This window comes from Hylobates moloch, unplaced genomic scaffold, assembly GCF_009828535.3.
Source record: "Hylobates moloch isolate HMO894 unplaced genomic scaffold, HMol_V3 SCAFFOLD_8, whole genome shotgun sequence".
NCBI classification, from domain to species: domain Eukaryota; kingdom Metazoa; phylum Chordata; class Mammalia; order Primates; family Hylobatidae; genus Hylobates; species Hylobates moloch.
This window is the reverse complement of record NW_026652283.1, coordinates 109309895-109328617: the sequence shown is the minus strand read 5'-3', so window position 1 is coordinate 109328617 and position 18723 is coordinate 109309895. Positions and strand designations below refer to the sequence as shown.

General features: G+C 40.9%; 1 protein-coding gene across 2 annotated transcripts in view; it reads right to left on the bottom strand.

The window, feature by feature from the left end:
* The window catches only part of EFHB (EF-hand domain family member B), a 67802-nt gene that overhangs the window by 37462 nt on the left and 11617 nt on the right, over positions 1 to 18723 (bottom strand). Inside the window, exons 3-6 of one of the 2 annotated variants that reach the window (XM_058443426.1) lie at positions 16670 to 18236; positions 3669 to 3731; positions 3000 to 3143; positions 1398 to 1578 (exon numbers count right to left, since the gene is read on the bottom strand). In XM_058443426.1, the coding sequence (XP_058299409.1) occupies positions 1398 to 1578; positions 3000 to 3143; positions 3669 to 3731; positions 16670 to 17458 (1177 nt within the window). In that variant the 5' untranslated portion in view covers positions 17459 to 18236. The remainder of the gene's footprint in view (positions 1 to 1397; positions 1579 to 2999; positions 3144 to 3668; positions 3732 to 16669; positions 18237 to 18723) is intronic. The other variant, XM_032162321.2, reaches the window with a different exon arrangement.

Below are 18723 nucleotides of genomic sequence, written 5' to 3'. Positions count from 1 at the left end.
CCGTCAAAAAAAAAAAAAAAAAGAATACCAGAAGATGATTCCAATCAAAATAATCCTGTAAAGCAGAACTTCTTTTTGATATATGAACATTACACTTAATAATACACATATATACATGTTTTGAAACATTGTTTCTTTTATATATTTAAATGAGGCACACTTAGAGAATACTTTCCACATTAAATAAACTAATCCTAAAATAATGCCATGTCTAACAGTTCATATACATCGGATTTCTTAAACCTATCGAAAAGAAGAGGCGGGGAATAGTCACTCACACCTGTAATCCCAGCAGTCTGGGAGGCCAAGGTGGGAGAATCATTTGAGTCCAGAAGCTTAAGGCCAGCCTGGAAATATGGTGAGACCCCAGTCTCTATATAAATATAAATATATATAGTTTATAAATATAAATATGTTTCATATATATATAGAAACGTCAAAAGGAAAGGATATTTAATCTACTCTAAAATACATTTTTCATGTGTCAAATTTTTAAAAACTTCAGATCTGATGCAATAAGGTACAACTCCAGATTTTACATTCCAAAGTATAATCTGTCTTCAGAGTAGACGTCACTACCTTAAGGAAAATAATCTAATGAGCCTTTCGGTGAACAAAGCTAAGGTTCCTGGAAGAGAGCCTCAATGGGTACGGAAAGACAAAGAGAGAATTTCTCCACAAAATAAAGAAAGATGGAATTTGAGATCTCCTATGGTAAGACTCCTAGAGGGAGGGGATAACCTGAAAAAGAGTATAGGAGAGAAATCTGAGAAAGGTGTAAAGAAAGGCACCCAACAACATGGCAGGAACCTGGGTCTTCAGAAGGATGAATGGCCTGTGACCAACTCTAATGAGTTATTTGTTGAAAGATGGTACTCTACTCCCTCTCAAAATCAGAGTGGAAGTCAACTATGCACTCTGCTCTGTATTTGGTTAGTATGCAGGTAGACCTCACAGATCTGCATGAATGGAGTGCGGTATACAGCATTTACCAAACTTATCTGCGCCACGAACTCTGTTTCATAAAGAGTTCAGTCATGAACATGTGTGAAGCACTGATGGAAATAAAACACACAAATGGATGTCCAAGGCAAAGGGATTGCAGTTCTGTAGCTAGCCCCAGAGCCAATTTTTGTCGAGTTCTTTCCTGTCTTTACACCACGCCCACTATGCTCACTATATCTGGACTCCAATACCTGAATTTTTCCTGCCTCTGCATACATACACGTCAAGGATTTTGGTTCTGAGAGTAACTTTCCTGCAACGATCCCATCTTTCCTTCTTGAGTCATCATTTACACCATCACCAAACATTATACAAATAAGATATTTAATCAGATTTTCCAAAGAGACTTATTTTACCAGCCCCTTCCCACCCCTTATATTTTTTTTTACTACCTCTGATGACTGCTGTCCCAAATGTTGTATTGATTGTGTCCATGCCTTTAGGTAATCCTGGTGCTTGATCGTGAGATTTTCCTAATGGTGCTCGTCGATTGCTAAGATATATAGACTCTTTTTTATCTTTAATTTTCTGTTGAAATGTGGTAATAGGCTGTGGGTTTATCAATGTGTTTGCCTAAAGAGATCATACAATGCACAAATATATCAACAAAAAAAAAGTATAAATCTGAAAATGGAAACCCTAATCAATAGCTGGGCAGAGGAGACCGTACGATTGCGGGAAAACATTTCATTATCATCATTGGCTTTGCTCACCTTCAAATGAACTGTCAGAATTGGCTGTGAAGTTTAAACTTGCCTACAAGAACTTTCTAATGAGTTAAAAGGTTTCAGTGATACTAAAAGGTTTACGATGATAGCTTCCAGGTTACTTGACTCAAATATTTAAGAAAAGTGATGCCAGGTGCAGTGGCTCACACCTGTAATCACAGCACTTCGGGAGGCTGAGGCGGGCAGATCACCTGGGTCTGGAGTTTGAGATCAGCCTGGCCATCATGGTGAAACCCCATATCTACTAAAAAAAAAAAAAAAAAATTACCTGGGTGTGGTGGCACGTGCCTGTAGTCCCAGCTACTCAGGAGTCTGAGGCAAGAGAATCGCTTGAGCCCGGGAAGTGGAGGTTATAGTGAGCCAAGATCATGCCACTGCACTCCAGCCTGGGCGACAGAGTGAGACTCAGTCTCAAAAAAAAAAAAAAAAAAAAGAAAAAAAGAAAAGTGAAAATGAAAAGCACAAGAACCACTTGACTTCCATAAGTTCTCTTCAGATATAGAGATCAGGTCTTCTGAATCTAGACTGTCCATTCAATCAATAGCAGATAAGAAACATTTTGACTCCACCTCTATTCAGTGTCCATATTAAGTATTCTATAGTGCCTCTAGGCAAGTCACCAAGACAGTCTTTTTTTTTTTTTTTTTTTTGAGATGGAGTCTCGGTCTGTTGCCCAGGCTGGATTGCAGTGGCATGATCTCAGCTCACTGCAATCTTCGCCTCCCGGGTTGAAGCGATTCTCCTGCCTCAGTCTCCCGAGTAGCTGGGATTATAGGCGCCCGCTACCATGCACCAGCTATTTTTTTTTTTTTTTTACTTTTAGTAGAGACAGGATTTCGCCATGTTGGCCAGGCTGGTCTCAAACTCCTGATCTTAGGGGATCCTCCTGCCTCGGCCTCCCAAAGTGCTGGGATTACAGGCATGAGCCACCATGCCCCACCAAAACAGTCTTCTTTATTGTCTAAGGCAGCCTGACAGCATTTCTCTTTATTATGAGAAAATGGAATGCAACTAGGCTTTTATCATTTGAGAGGAGAATGGATCGTTTGTGGCTTAAACTATTAATTTCTTCACACTGTCTTGGCTGCTGCTGCTTGGATTTTTTTTACTGCTCAAGATAAATGCTTTTGGAAGACAGATTGAGAAAAGGCTAGTAAAAATATGGGTGGGAAGGAGATTGGAACTGATAAAATTCACTAATACCTGATTTGTGCATTTTCACCTTGGTAAATTAATAACGTACAAGGAAAAAAGAAAATAAGTTACCGGTATTGAAATTTTAGATCTAATTCCATGTGTCAAATAAGGTGCAATTTGGGGATCATTTGCTCTTCCATAAAATACTCTTTCTACTCCAGCAGGTGGATATCTGAAGTTGAAATACTTTTTTGCCTCAGGTGGAGTAATTAGCTACAAAGAGTGAGGCAAGAAAATAGTATTAAGTACAGTTTCTAAAAATATTAACACGACTGATCTATACCAATCAACCAACAACCTTAAGTGTATGTATGTAGTAAATGCATTTGGAACTACAGCCCCAAATAATGAACATCCCCCTAAAATGTATTTATTTATTAATGGAAGTAAACATTTTTTTCCATGACACAGATCCTGAGAACATGTGTCCTAAACAACATATTTTAAATGTTTTATTTAGAAAACAACCAGGAAGAATCCAGGTTACAAAGCATACCATTATCCCCACTGAAATAAATTGAATCCCCTGTAATTGAATCCCTGTAGAGCTAGAAATTGTAAGCCTGGGATTTTCACTTTCTTGGAAAAAATCAATAGAAGGCCTCAAAATACTGCAAAGAATCCAAATTGACCACTTTAAATTTATACCACTTTCATAAGGAACGTTGAGTTGCCTATTCCTTAATGTTCACATACAAGGTAAAAATAGAAATATAAAGGTATATTGAAAGTGCTCACCCTGGGAAGTTTTTCAGTCAAGCAGGTTGCAACTCTGTAACCAACTGGAATAACTTTTCCTGCCTTTGGGGGAAAAAAATGGGTTGATCATTGTCAGGGTGGAAGAAGAGCATTTTGAAGAATGAAATTTATTTCAAACTTGTCCTATGCCTCTGATGCTACAAAGTTACTTTTGACTAACATAAAAAAGGAAGAACAAATAGTAAATATAAAGCAATCTTCATACGTAACAAACATTAAATGCTATGTATATATTATAAACATTTATAAAATTGTAAGCATATATTTTCACAGCACTAACATTGTTAGTGATTCATCCAGTTACAGGAATTCTGTGACATGTTGAGGAATTCAACCTTCAGAACAATCTTCTCATAGATCACAGGTTAATTATTCATTGTTCTGTATAACAGTGAAATAGAAGTATGACCTTTGGGAGGCCAAGAAGGGAGGGTTTCTCAAGGCCAGGAGTTCGAGGCTACAGTGATCACTGTACTCCATCCTGGGCAATGGAGCGAGACCTTGCCTCTGAAAATAAATAAATAAATAAAATTTAAAACTGAGAGAAAGAAACTAATTTCCCATAGTGTTCTGGGTCTCTGGAAAGAGCAGAGAGAGAGAGAGAAAGAAAGAACAAACAGACAAAAGCAGAGAAATTGAGAATGGAGTGGAGTGGATGGATGAATGAGTAGCTGTGGGTAAACACAGGAATGAATACATATGGGTAGGTGAAAGTTTATTATTATGTTAAGTGTTGAGAGTGGAATTGCTTTTAGTGAGAGAGTCTTTAGGGTTTAAGAGACTGTCTTGCTGACATCTCTAGGTATAAAAGAGGAAGCCCACAGACATAGCCAGGCAGAAAACTGAATTGCTTTGTTAAAAAAAAAAATGGGAGAAAATATGATCTTTGTAGTGTCTAATGTTTTAATATTAATTATTAGACTCCAGTTTGAAAGGGAGGGGCAAAACAACTTCTGATTAGATACACTAAGAAGGAAAAATCAAGGAGATGACAAATAAATTGAGAAAGTGTGTGGAGTCCAAGGTCTAGCAACAGGGTGAGAGGCTGGGGGGGCCAAGACAGTGAGAAGCAGCCCAGTCTTACTGCTGTATCTTCAGTAAATTCTACCCACACAGTTACATTATGTGAGAAGAACTTTCTGTAAAAAAAGAAAGGAGCTGTGTTCTATGTGTTCTAAACTGGGCAAAAGCAAGACTGAGAAGATGGAGAAGAGATACAGCGAGATTTTTTTTAATTCAGTTGGAAGTTACATGAAATCTCACTGATACCAGGGAATATTGTCTCTCTCTATACTTAGGATAGGAACTCAAGTCATTTTTAAAAATATGAAGGCTGCCAGGCAAGGTGGCTCACACCTGTAATCCCAGCACTTTGGGAGGTCAAGGTGGGTGGACCATTTGAGGTCAGGAGTTCAAGACCAGCCTGGCCAACATGGTGAAACCCCGTCCCTTCTAAAAATACACAAATTAGGCAGGCATGGTGATGCATGCCTGTAATCCCAGCTACTCGGGAAGCCGAGGCAGGAGAAATGCTTGAACCCAGAAGGCAGAGGTTGCAGTGAGCCGAGGCCACGCCATTGCACTCCAGCCTGAGCAACAACAGCAAAACTCCATCTCAAAAAAAGAAAAATAAAATTATGAAGGGAATCAGAATACACCGCCCAAAAATATGCCACTTTTGCATATGTATTATTCTGAGCTGAAGGCAGTTAAGAATCAACAGATACAGGAAGAGTTCAACTCTTGGAAGAAGGTGTGGTAAAGCTTGGATATGAAAATACAAAGATTGGTTGAAAGTTTATATTCAGGGCAATTGTATCCCCAGTTCTTCTCCATCCTATGTTATCCTTGTCTTCACACAAACTCTCAACCCCTCTTGCCAAACTGTGGATTTGTTTTCGCAAAGGGGTTTTGTAGCCAGAAACATCAAGCCCAAGGTAAGGTAGCAGGGCATTAATAGGAGCATTAATAAGTAAAAGCATACTTTCTGTAATGCATTTTCTCTAGCCTCCTTTCCCACTGGGCCCTGGAAAGCCAGCAGCCAGGAGTTAAGCCAGCCCTCTAGCCAGTGGGCAGTGCAAAGGAAAGACAGTAGGGCATCATGAATATAAATAGAGATTTGGAAGCTAGCCTGCTTGGGTTCAAATATCTGCCAATAAATAAGCTGTGTCACCGTGTAACTCAGCCTCAGTTTGCCCACAATGGAGATGGTGATAACAGTACCAAACTCATAGAGATCATTGTGAGAATTAAATGAGTTAATACGTATAAAATGCTTAGAACAGTGTCCACACATGCTATGTGCTATATAAGTTTCAACTATTATTACGTTACTATTCTCTGCAAAATCTGAATAACCTAGAAGAAAAAAAATTAATATTCAGGACTCTCCCAAAATAAAGGCTGCCTCATCACTTCATCACCCTATAACAATGCCCCGCCAGACGCAGTGGCTCATGCCTGTAATCCCAGCACTTTGGGAGGCAAAGGCAGGCGGATCACGAGGTCAGGAGTTCAAGACCAGTCTGACCAACATGATGAAACCCCGTTGCTACAAAAAAATACAAAAATTAGCCAGGCGGCCGGGCGAGGTGGCTCACGCCTGTAATCCCAGCACTTTGGGAGGCCGAGACGGGCGGATCACGAGGTCAGGAGATCAAGACCACGGTGAAACCCCGTCTCTACTAAAAATACAAAAAAAATTAGCCGGGCATGGTGGTGGGCGCCTGTAGTCCCAGCTACTCGGAGAGGCTGAGGCAGGAGAATGGCATGAACCTGGGAGGCGGAGCTTGCAGTGAGCCGAGATTGCGCCACTGCACTCCAGCCTGGGCGACAGAGCAAGACTCCACCTCAAAAAAAAAAAAATTAGCCAGGCATGGTGGCACGTGCCTGTAGTCCCAGCTACTCGGGACGCCCAGGCAGGAGAATCACTGGAACCCAGGAGGCAGAGGTTGCAGTGAGCTGAGATCGCGCCACTGCACTCCAGCCCGGGCAACAAGAGCGAAACTATCTCAAGAGGAAAAAAAAAAAAAGCCCCAGGGTAAACAAGCCATGCAACACACACACAGCTACTAATTTTCTTTGTAGTACCTAATGTTTCATTTGTTTTGTTTTGTTTTTGAAACAGGGTCTGATTCGGTCGTCTAGGTCGGAGTGCAGTGGTGCAGATCTCAGCTCACTGCAACCTCTGCCTTTCAACCTCAGCTCACTGCAACCTCCACCATCCTTCCACCTCAGCCTCCCTAGTGACAGGGACTACAAGTGTGGGCCACCATGTCTAGCTAATTTTTGTATTTTTTTTGTAGAGACGAGTTTTTGACATGTTGCCCAGGCTGGTCTTGAACTTCTGAGCTCAAGTGATCTGCCCGCCTTGGCCTCCCAAAGGGGTGGGATTACAGGCATGAGCCACCACACTCAGCCTGCCTAATATTTTAATATGAATTCTTAGACTCCAATTTGAAAGGGAGGGGCAAAACAAGCTAGTAAAAAACATACACAAACATACAGGGAATAGGAAAATGTAAATAAACAAAAGAGATTACCTGAGAGATATAAGATGTTGCATTTATTGCATTTATAAAACTATATTAGAAATTTTAAAAGACAACCTGAGAAGAAATAACTCTTCAGAATTTAAATATGATAATCTAAATAAAATTTCTACTTTTCACCTATTGTTTTAATATGTACTGATGAGCTGGGCGTGGTGGCCAATGCCTACCATGCCAGCACTTTGGGAGGCTGAGGCAGGAGGACAGCTGGAGCCCAGGGTTCAAGACCAGCCTGAGCAACCAAGTGAGACCCTTATCTCTTTAAACAAACAAACAAAAAAAACTAGTGATGATTCTTTCCTAAATCATTATTCCTATGATGGTTGCCAAATAAGGACTTTGTAATTTTAGCATTCTTTCTACATTTGTTAATTGCATTATACTGCAAGGAAGTTTTCTTTTCTCCCTGTCTTTTTTTTTTTTTTTTTTTTTGAGACAGAGTCTTCCTCTGTTGCCCAGGCTGGAGTGCAGTTGTGTGATCTTGACTCACTATAACCTCCGCCTCCCAGGTTCAAGCGATTCTCCTGCCTCAGCCTCCCAAGTAGCTGGGACTACAGGCACATGCCACCACGCCTGGATAATTTTTGTATTTTTAGTAGAGACGGGGTTTCCCTATGTTGGCCAGGCTGGTCTCAAACTCCTGACCTCGTGATCCTCCCTCCTCAGCCTACCAAAGTGCTGGGATTACAGGCATGAGCCACTGTGCCAGGCCTTTTCTCACTATTTATTCACATATTTATGTATTTACATCCCTATGTACTCATGGATTTCTATTTTATTCAATGGTAATTTTATTCAATACTCAATGTACACCAGTTTGGTCTAGGGGAAGACTCATCAAACTTGTTTCTTCAAGTTTGTTTTATATCTGCATGATTCTTTACGATTCTTCTCACTTTTTTGCTCACAAAGATGTTCCATGTTTATATCGTACTTGCCTGTGCAAGTCCTAGAGTCAGCCATTTCTCCAAGGAGCTTAATTTCTTTTCATAGAGAATAGTACATGGCACATGTATACATATGTAACTAACCTGCACGTTGTGCACATGTACCCTAAAACTTAAAGTATAATTAAAAAAAAGAAATAAAGATCTGGATTTTGGTGTGCTCTTTGCTACTAGAGAAATACTGCTTCTAAGCTCTCTTAAATAGAGTTAGGATGGCCGGGCGCAGTGGCTCACGCCTGTAATCCCAGCACTTTGGGAGGCCGAGGCGGGCATATCACGAAGTCAGGAGATCAAGACCATCCTGGCTTACACGGTGAAACCCCGTCTCTACTAAAAATACAAAAAATTAGCCGGGCGTGGTAGCGTGTGCCTGTAATCCCAGCTACTCGGGAGGCTGAGGCAGGAGAATGGCGTGGACCCGGGAGGCGGAGCTTGCAGTGAGCCGAGATCCTGCCACCGCACTCCAGCCTGGGCAACAGAGCTAGACTCCGTCCCAAAAAAAAAAAAAAATAGAGTTAGGAAATGTATGAATAGACAAACACCCCCGCACACTTGCATGTATATTGATCCTATAACATTCTGTCTAGTTAAATGTGTGTAGTTAGAATCCATGGTCATAGATATACAGACATACCATAAATGTATATGAATACCTCTAATCACAATCCAACACAACAGGATTCATTCTATTCTCCTTTCCATATTTGTAACCCTTTTCTCCATCAGTGAGAAAAGGGTTATTGTCCTAAATAACCCTGGCATTATTGTCCTAAATATATTTACTTATCTGCTTAGGCTTTCTGTCTGTAACCCAACTTCAAACTGCACCAAGCATCTCCTTGCTCAGCTGCCTCGTTGCTCAGTCCCTAACAACACTGGAGACACCTTGCTTGGCCACCTCCTCACTCAACCCCCAGTGTTACAGCCTTCAATGGCCAAGTACCTCTTTCATTTATCATACAAGTGAGTCCCAAGATTCAAGTCAACTCAGGAAGGTTGATATAAGACCATTTTCAGCTGCTCAAGACCCACAGACCCATAATCATCACACCACCTTCCACTCTTCAAACTCAGTGTGGGTTAGCATAATGGTTACAGCTCTCCCACTTGCCCTTGGTCAAGATCCCTCTGTTTTACTCAGAGAGATCCCCAATTCTAAACATCTCAGAGAGAATTAGGAGTGATGGTACCCATTCCCTTTCTGCCCAGAGGACACCGAATCCATTGTGCAAATACAAACATCCAATTCCCAGAATTCTGCAGAGATTAGCTTTGCAAATTCATACAAAATAAATCTTTTTACCTGGTATTTTCTCCAATACCAGGGCCCGCATAACTAGGAAGGTCCCACAAGATTTATTAATGGGTGGCACCTTTCCCTCCACCTATTCCCAAAATAGCTGTCAGGTTCTACTAGTATAGAACAGGAAAAAGCAAGGCACCCCTTTGCATGACATTTATCATATTATAAAGTCATTTGTCTACTGGTCTCCAGGCTCTAGACTCTAAGCTCCTTGAATGCAGATACTATGTAATTGTTCATCTATGTAGCCCCAGCGTTTGTTTGTGTATGGGTTTTTGGGGTTTTTTTTGTTTTTTTGGTTTTTTATTTATTTATTTTTTGAGACAGAGTCTCGCTCTGTCGCTGAGGCTGGAGTGCGGTAGTGCAATCTCAGCTCACTGCAAGCTCCCCCTCCCAGGTTCACGCCATTCTCCTGCCTCAGCCTCCCAAGTAGCTGGGACTACAGGTGCCCACCACCACACCTGGCTAATTTTTTGTATTTTTAGTAGAGACGGGGTTTCACCGTGTTAGCCAGGATGGTCTCGACCTCCTGACCTCGTGATCCACCTGCCTCGGCCTCCCAAAGTGCTGGGATTATAGGCTTGAGCCACCGCGCCCGGCCTGTTTTTTTATTTTTTATTTTAATTTTTGAGACGGAGTTTCACTCTTGTTACCCAGGCTGGAGTGCAATGGCATGATCTCAGCTCACAGCAACCTCCGCCTCCCAGGCTCAAGTGATTCACCCACTTCAGCCTCCTGAGTAGCTGGGATTACAGGAGCCTGTCACCACACCCGGCTAATTTTGTATTTTTAGTAGAGACGGGGTTTCTCTATGTTGGTCAGGCTGGTCTCGAACTCCCAACTTCAGGTGATCCTCCCACCTCGGCCTCCCAGAGTGCTGGGATTACAGGCGTGAGCCACCCCACCCAGCCTTGTTTTTGTTTTTTAAATAGGATCTCACTCTGTCAACCAGGCTGGAGTGAAGTGATACCATCACGGTTCATTGCAGCCTCAACCTCCCATAGCCCTATGTTATCATGGACACTATAATTTTTGTAAACTTTCCCTTGAAGCTTTCCTTCCTTCTTTGTCTTTCTATTCCAGGACTCAATATCATTTACCAATGCACTTTGTATGCTTCAGATGTTTTGTCTTAATAACTCCAGGTTTCTGCCATAGTCAGTGCATTGATGGAAATCAAGGGACAGTCTTGGGATATCTTAGAAAATAACCAGTGTAGAGATTTTGATCTCTGACAGTGTTTTTCAAAAGTCAAGTGCCCTTTCAAGGGCTACCAGGCCTCCACACAGAGGACCTCCTTTCACAAGACTCTTTTTGATTGTTTAAGGACACACCAGAAATCTCTCCTTAGGCCAGTATTTCTTGGAAACTTTTCCTTCCTGCACTGGTTCCATATCCATGACTGTTTTACTAGAAGAATTTGCCTGATGGGTCTCATAAATCCATCAGAGCAAATCTTCACCCGCAACTAAACACCAACTTTGGGCAGCAACTTCAAACCACAGGATGAGTAGTCCCGAAATAAAGTGTATCTACTCTTCCTCGCTCAAAAGTGGAAAGATCTCATTAAAGTAAGTTCGTCCAGTTCCCTGAATGCACCCTGATGCAAAGTGATTATCCTCAAGCATTCATCTTGCAGGTTATTCACAATGGGGATTTTCATCTAAACTCTCCTCACAGCCATGCTTGACACTGGGTTTCAACCTCACCCAAATGCACTTCCTTCCTACTCTGAGACTCAGGGGCATCAAATACTTTACCATCCCATCCCCTGGTCAAGATGTTAGGGATTGCCTTCCCTTCCTTTTTCAGCTGTTCGAGTTTAACCAAGTTTACAAGAAGTAAATAATACTATAAACACTGTAGTATATATAAATAAATACTATAGTATATATATAGTATATACTATATATATAGTAAATAATATAGTAGCTAATACTATAAATAACATATAAAGAAAGCATAAAGACAGTTGGAAAGATGGGAAGCTTCTCAATTCTTTTTACACACTAGCATTACCCTAATACCAAGCACAAAAAGAAAAACTACTGTCTAAATTTACAGAGAACCACAAATACAAAAATCCTAGTGAAACACTGGCAAGTCAAATCCAGGGATATATTATGAACATAATATATCACAAGTAGGGCTTAGGCCAAAAATATGAAGATGGTTTACCCTTAGAAAATAAACTATTTTAATTCAGAAAAAATATATATTTCAATAAATGTGTGGAAAGCTTTTCACAGATTGTTTAGTCCTGATTTTTAAACTTTCCTAGCAAAGTGGAAATGGATACAAGTGTTCTTAACTTTAAATATCAGAAATCTCCCACAAAATCATATGTAATAGTGAAACGTTAGAATCATTCTCATTAAAATCAGAAAAGAGACCTTGTTGTTGTTTTGTTTGTTTGTTTGAGATGGAGTCTCGCTCTGTCGCCCAGGACAGTGTGCGATCTCGGCTCACTGCAACCTCTGCCACCCAGGCTCAAGTGATTCTCCTGCCTCAGCCTCCCAAGTAGCTGGGATTACAGGTGCCTGCCACCATGCCCAGCTAATTTTTGATTTTTTAGTAGAGACGGAGTTTTGCCATGTTGGCCAGGCTGGTCTCAAACTCCTGACCTCAGGTGATCCGCCTGCCTTGGCCTCCCAAAGTGCTGGGATTTCAGGGGTGAGCCACCGTGCCCGGCCAAAAGACATCGTTTTTAATATTGTATTTTTTTTTTTATCATAGCCAATGCAATGAGGTAGGAAATAGGGATAGATGAAAGGTATAGATACTAAAGAGAAAAGGACAAAAGTGTCAATATGATTGTCTACCTGAAATATCCATACACAAGCAAAATAGTCATAAAAAAAGGAAATAATGATAAGCAATTACAACTAATAAGACTTCAGCAAGGTGACCACACACAAAGACAAAAAAAAAACAATAAAAACAAACATATGGAGCAATTTCCAATCTAATTATAAGTCAAAGAAACATAAATTAAAATAATGGCTAACAAATTATTATGATTTTTTAAATTTATTGCTACAATCTTTTAGGAAGAGATTTGGCAACAGAAACTAGAAAAAGATCCATGCTTTTGGCTTCTGCTGAAACTCTATCTTTAAGGAAATATTCCAATACATATAAAAAGACTTTTTTTTTAACTTTTTTTTTTTTTTTTTTTTTAAGAGACAAGGTCTCACTATGTTGCCCAGGTTGATCTCAAACTCCTGGGCTCAAGCAGTCCTCCCACTTCAGCCTCACGAAATGCTGGGATTATAGGCATGAGCCACCATGCCTGGCTGACAAACTATTTTATAGAAAATTCTGGAAGAATAAAAAATAAATGCCCAGCAATAGAGGGAAAGAGTTAACTAAAGAATTGGCTTGGCCAGGTGCGGTGGCTCATGCCTGTAATCTCTGCACTTTGGGAGGCTGAGGTGGGTGTATCACGAGGTCAGGAGTTCAAGACCAGCCTGGCCAATATGATGAAACTCTGTCCGTCTCTACTAAAAACACAAAAAATTAGCCGGGTGTCGGGGCAGGCGCCTGTAATTCCAGCTACTCAGGAGGCTGAGGCAGGAGAATTGCTTGAACCCAGGAGGCGGAGATCGCAGCTAGCTGAGATGGTGCCACTGCACTCCAGCCTGGGTGAGAGTGCAAGACTCCATCTCAAAAAAAAAAAAAAAGAATTGGCTTAAATATTTTTTATCATTAAAAGATCTTTTTTAAGTCTTTGTAATAATAGTTAAATCTTATAAATAACAAATGAAAAATCAAAACAAATTTTGCACTCAGTAATAACAACTACATAAAAGTGCATTTGGATAAAAGTGTCATAAAAAGGATAGAGTAATTAAGAACTCAGGCTCTCAAATAGGAATTTGAGATTTCAAATCCCACCACTTTTTAGCTATATGACTTTAGCCGAATTACCTAAATATGCTTCCATTTCCTTACCTGTAAAATAGGATTTAGTAATAGTAGATGCCTCACAGGTTGCAATAAGGGCAAACAAATTAATACCTGCAAAGGTCTATGAATAGCCATATTAATATAGTGAGACACCAATAAATATTAATAATCATGAAACAGTAAAGTGCTAATAGGCATTGTGTTAAGGTGATAAGATTACAGGCATTTTCATCCCTGTTTTCTAAATTTTCTATAATGTTATTATTCTTGTGTTATAATCAAAATAAATATTTTAACATCTTAAAAATTATTTTTAAATGAAGCCTTGTTTCTAACAAAGTTAGAATCCCTCCTCTTGCCTATAATCCTAATTCCATTCCCTTCCACTCATCTAGAATCTGGTTCCACTCATTCTCTTCCTTTGTGTTATCTCAAACTCCCCCACTGATTCACTAAATAATAAGATTCTTAAGTGGAATATTTACTCTTTCTCTTCACTGTCATACTTCTTAAGGGAAAAAAATTTCATGATAGCTTTCTCCAATTCTAATAACCCATTCGCTCTTCAGTATATTATAATCTGAATTCTTTTTCTATTATGTCGTTCTAACAATGTTGGTAATTTCTTAATGTCCAAAGTTAATTAATCTCATTTTTACTTTATTTTTAGAGACAGACACTCATTTTGTCACCCACACTGGAATGCAGTGGTGTGATCATAGCTCACTGGAACCTTGAACTCCCGGGCTCAAATGATCTTCGCACCTCTCCCAAGTACCTAGGACTACAGGCACATGCTACCATACCTGGCTAATTTTTCTTTTTTGTATAGGCAGAGTCTTGCTATGTTGCCCAGGCTGATGACAAACTCCTGGCCTTGAGAAATCCTGCTGCCTGCTGGGCGTGGTGGTTCATGCCTGTAATCCCAGCACTTTGGGAGGCCAAGGTGGGCAAACACTTGAGGTCAGGAGTAGGGGCCCAGCCTGGCCAACATCGCAAAACCCCTTCTCTATTAAAAATACAAAAATTAAATTTAAAAAAAAAAGAAGGAAAAAAAATTAGCCGGGTGTGGTGGCATGCTCCTAGAATTCCAGCTACTGGGAGGCTGAGGCACAAGAATTTCTTAAGCCTGGGAGCCGAGTTTGCAGCAAGCCGAGATTGCACTACTGCACTCCAGGCTGGGTGATGGAGTGAGACTCTGTCTCAAAAAAAAAAAAAAAAAAAAAAAACCCTCCTGCCTTAGCCTCCCAAAGTGCTGGGATTATAGGTAGTGCCACTGCAAAAGGCCTATCAGAGACGGTTTAACACTGCTGGTCACTCTCTCCTTGACACTCTCTTTCTTGTCCTATCACATTTAGAAAGGAAGGTATGAGAAGTGGGAGGAAGCAGAGGTTTTAGAATTGCCTGTGCTGGAAACTGGAAGCTGGTGTCTGCATGTGTGTGAGATCAGATCAGATCAGAAGCTGTAAACTGCAGAACCAATCCAGAAATGGAACAGGTGTGGTCAAGTAAAGTGGCTGGGAAAATCCAAAGAGGAAACCAGAAAGCAATGTGAGACAAAGAAGAAAAGAACATTCTAAGTCTGAAGGGGAAAAGTCTTCAAACCCAGACAAAATTCTGTGGAAGCCCTGTGACCTCTTCAGCTGAGTTTTACTCTCAAATTTCAGTGTGGAACCTTTATTCACATTATAACTTAAGGACACTTTCTTATGTTCCTCAATACCAATGTCTCAGACTTACTTTTTTCTTCTCCAACTGGTCTTTCTCCCATTTAATCATCCTGATTTCCTTCTATTTATCAAACATGTATTTACTGAATGACCAAACATAAGCCAGGTATTTCGGTATGACATGAAGGTAAACAATAAAAAAGATATAGTCCTTGCCCTCAAGAACTCACCTTATTGACATCTTTTTCACTGACCACCTCATGTCAATGTTCCCCAAGATTCTTGCCTTGACTTTCTTCTCCCATTCACACCCATGGGGCATCAATTGTCTCATATTACCAAGTGTCTCCCTGGCTTCTTCACCTGTCATCTCATATTGAAGACAGCCAACACTGGACATTCATTTGCCACCAAACCCAAAGAAATCATTATCAACACAGAAACTCCTGAGTCATCCATTAACTTCCCTTACTCACCACGCATATCCACAACTGAGTGACAATTTTTTAAAATATCATCTAAAAACCTCTCAAAAGTGCAGTCTCCTTTCTATTCTTTCTAACTCTACATTAATTCCAGTCCATCAGAACTTTGGAATGTTCTTCTAATTACCCACTTGTCATTCGGTATCTCCCCTTTCCAGTCCATCATAACTACTGATATCAGAATTATCTTCTAAAAGGCAAATTTTATTTATTTTTACCCTCATTAAGATCCACTATTGATGCTGTATCCATGTGTTTTATCCTTATATTCTGGGCCTTTAGATGTCTTCTACGTATTTCTTCTTCATCTTCATCTCTCAATACCCTGCTGGCTGAATAGAACTGTTATGCCTCTCGAACATAGGAAGCTTTGGTTGTGCTCTATACCTTTTTATGCCCAAAATGCTCTAACCTCATTTTTTCTTCAGACAAATACTGACACCTTTTGATGTTAGCTCAAATATTACTTTCCCTATTAAGCTTTTCCCATCTCCTCTAAACAGAAATGCGCAATCTTTACACTGAGCTCTGTATTCAGAGTGCACTTCTATGAAGGAAGAATCTTGTGTGTTATTATTCATTTAGATAACTGTATACTATTCCTTTAGTTAACTGTCTCCATTACTGGAGTGAGCCTAAACCTAGAGGTAGGGATCATGTACTTTTCATTTTATTTTGTCCTGTACCTGGCACAATGGCCACCACAAGTCTTTGCTGAAAGAACAAATAACTCACAGACTAAACAATGAATGGAAAAGAAGCACTTTTCTTTTCCATTCATAGTATGAATATTAGGACACAGCATGTATCTTCACGTATTTTCAATATGTGAGAGGCTTGAGGAAAATGAAATGAAGGTTAAAGGAGAAAAGAGAAAGAAATCAGAACAAACCACTGGTGTGCACAGAAAACAAAGCTGACATATAGGAAAGGAGGCAGAGAATCAGAAATCTAAGTAACATCTGCAAAGACTCCAGTGGGGCAAGAAATATAGAAATCTCATGAAATCTGTGTGATTTGTCTCTTCAAACCAAAACAAATTTTATCACTTTATCATCTCAATAAAGACATGGCTATACACAGTTTAGTTCCTACGGAAAGTGAAAAAAACTTACACTTGGCCAGCAAGGTGTCCGATCAAAAAACTTCCCAGAGTATACGGGTCTGATGCGATCTGGAGGTTCCACTCCTGATTCAATGTTTCCAGCCTCCTTTCTCTGTTCAGGTTGTTGGACAAACTGGCATTGGGGAGGTTCTATCACCAAGCCCCTTTGGGGCTCTGTATTCTTAGTCTCATCTGGCCCCTCGGCTTGGGTTAGTCCAATGTCCACCTCCACAGGAGGCTTAATCTCTGTGCTGGGTTTCATTACAACACAGGTAGACTCTTTTTCCATTTCCTGTCTTGGTTCCATATCCAAAGCAGGCTCTCCCACTAATTCCTCTACCCCTTTAGGGCCACTAGCCAAAGGAGCTCTCCTGCCCCCTACAGCCTGTGGACTTCCACACACCCTGCCCAAAGAAGGCTGTATTATCCGTTCATGGGTATATCCTGCAAGAAGACTCTCGTTTTCTAATCCCATTCTTCCTGGCAACAGAGAAGGTTTTGTTCCCTGTGAGCCTGAGACACTGTCGACTCCTAAACTATCCCTCTGCATGAGAGTCCTAGAAATATTCTGTCTTTCTAATCCCATTTTAAGCCCCTTGCTCAATGGAAATTTTGTTTCTGGTGATGCCATCCTTCCCTCACACTTATTACTAACCACAAGGCTCTCCCCACATCGGGAATCTTCTTTGCCTAATCCTACTCTGATCCCCAACTCCATGGGAAATTTTGTTCCCATGATGACCCTCTTGTCTCCTAAATCATCCTTTCCTTCGTGGGGGTGTCCAATCTCCATGTTCATGGACGATTTCTCCCCATCCTCATTTCTCCAAGAGCACTCATCTCTAAAGGGAAACCTGGCTAGAAGGACGCTTCCAATCCCTTGCGGAATCCCTCTCTCAGGAAAGAGCACAACCTCACCCGGACTCCCTGTCCATTGCTTCCTGCCTGCCTCTTAACACCTAGCCGAGTTCACAGAGGAAAAGATGGAGTCTGTTTATCCGGTTACCTGGGAAACAGGGGCGGGGCTTGGCGCTCAAGTCCTCCTTGGCCAGATCCCTGCTCATCTCTCATTCTTCTCTCTCTCTCTCTCTCAATCTCTCTCTCTCCCCCTTCTCTCTCCTCTGTCTCTCTCTCTCCCCTCTGTCTCTCTCTCTCCCTCCCCTCTCTCCTCTCTCTCCCTCTCCTTTGCACTCTCCCTCTCTCTCTCTCTCCCTCTCTGTGTGTCTCTCTATCTTGCCTTTCCTCTCTCCTTTCTCCCTCTCTCCCTTCCCTCCCCCTCTTCCTCTCTATCCCTGCTTCCTCTCTCCTTTTCTTTGCTAGATTTGGAGGGCGAGAAAATTTGAGTGATGTGGCTTTGCGCGCTAGATCAAATGTTCACCAACTTCTCTGGTTTCCCAAGCAACGCAGTCGTTTTAGAATGGTTTCAACAATTGGCTTCTTCCTGGCCATTGGCTCTTAATGCTGGTGATGATGAACAAATAAACTTTCTGGTGATGATCACTTTTTTAGGTCCGTCCTTGTCCAAGTACCTCCGTCTTGCATGTAGTTATATTAGTGCTAAAAAAAGACATTAAATTCTAGAAATATTACATTTGACAACTGTGGCATAAACACATCTTAAAGTCCTTTAGAACATTTACACTTTAACAACTAGGCTTTACATCACATTTAAAGTGATTTTTTTTTTTTTTTTTTTTTTTTTTTGAGGTGGAGTCTCCCTTTGTCGCCCAGGCTGGAGTGCAGTGGCACAATCTCGGCTCACTGCAAACTCCGCCTCCTGGGTCCAAGCGATTCTCCTGCCTCAGCCTTCCGGGTAGCTGGGATTACAGGCATGCGCCACCATGCTAGGCTAATTTGTGTATTTTGAGTAGAAACGGGGTTTCACCATGTTGGCCAGGCCGGTCTCAAACTACTGACCTCAAGTGATCCACCGCCTCAGCCTTCTAAAGTGCTGGGATTACAGGCGTGAGCCACTGTGCCTGGCCTAAAGTAAATATTTTAAAGTTTGAGATATGCTACACAATAAGGCATACTGTATTTTAAAGATAATGTGGCAAACTAAAA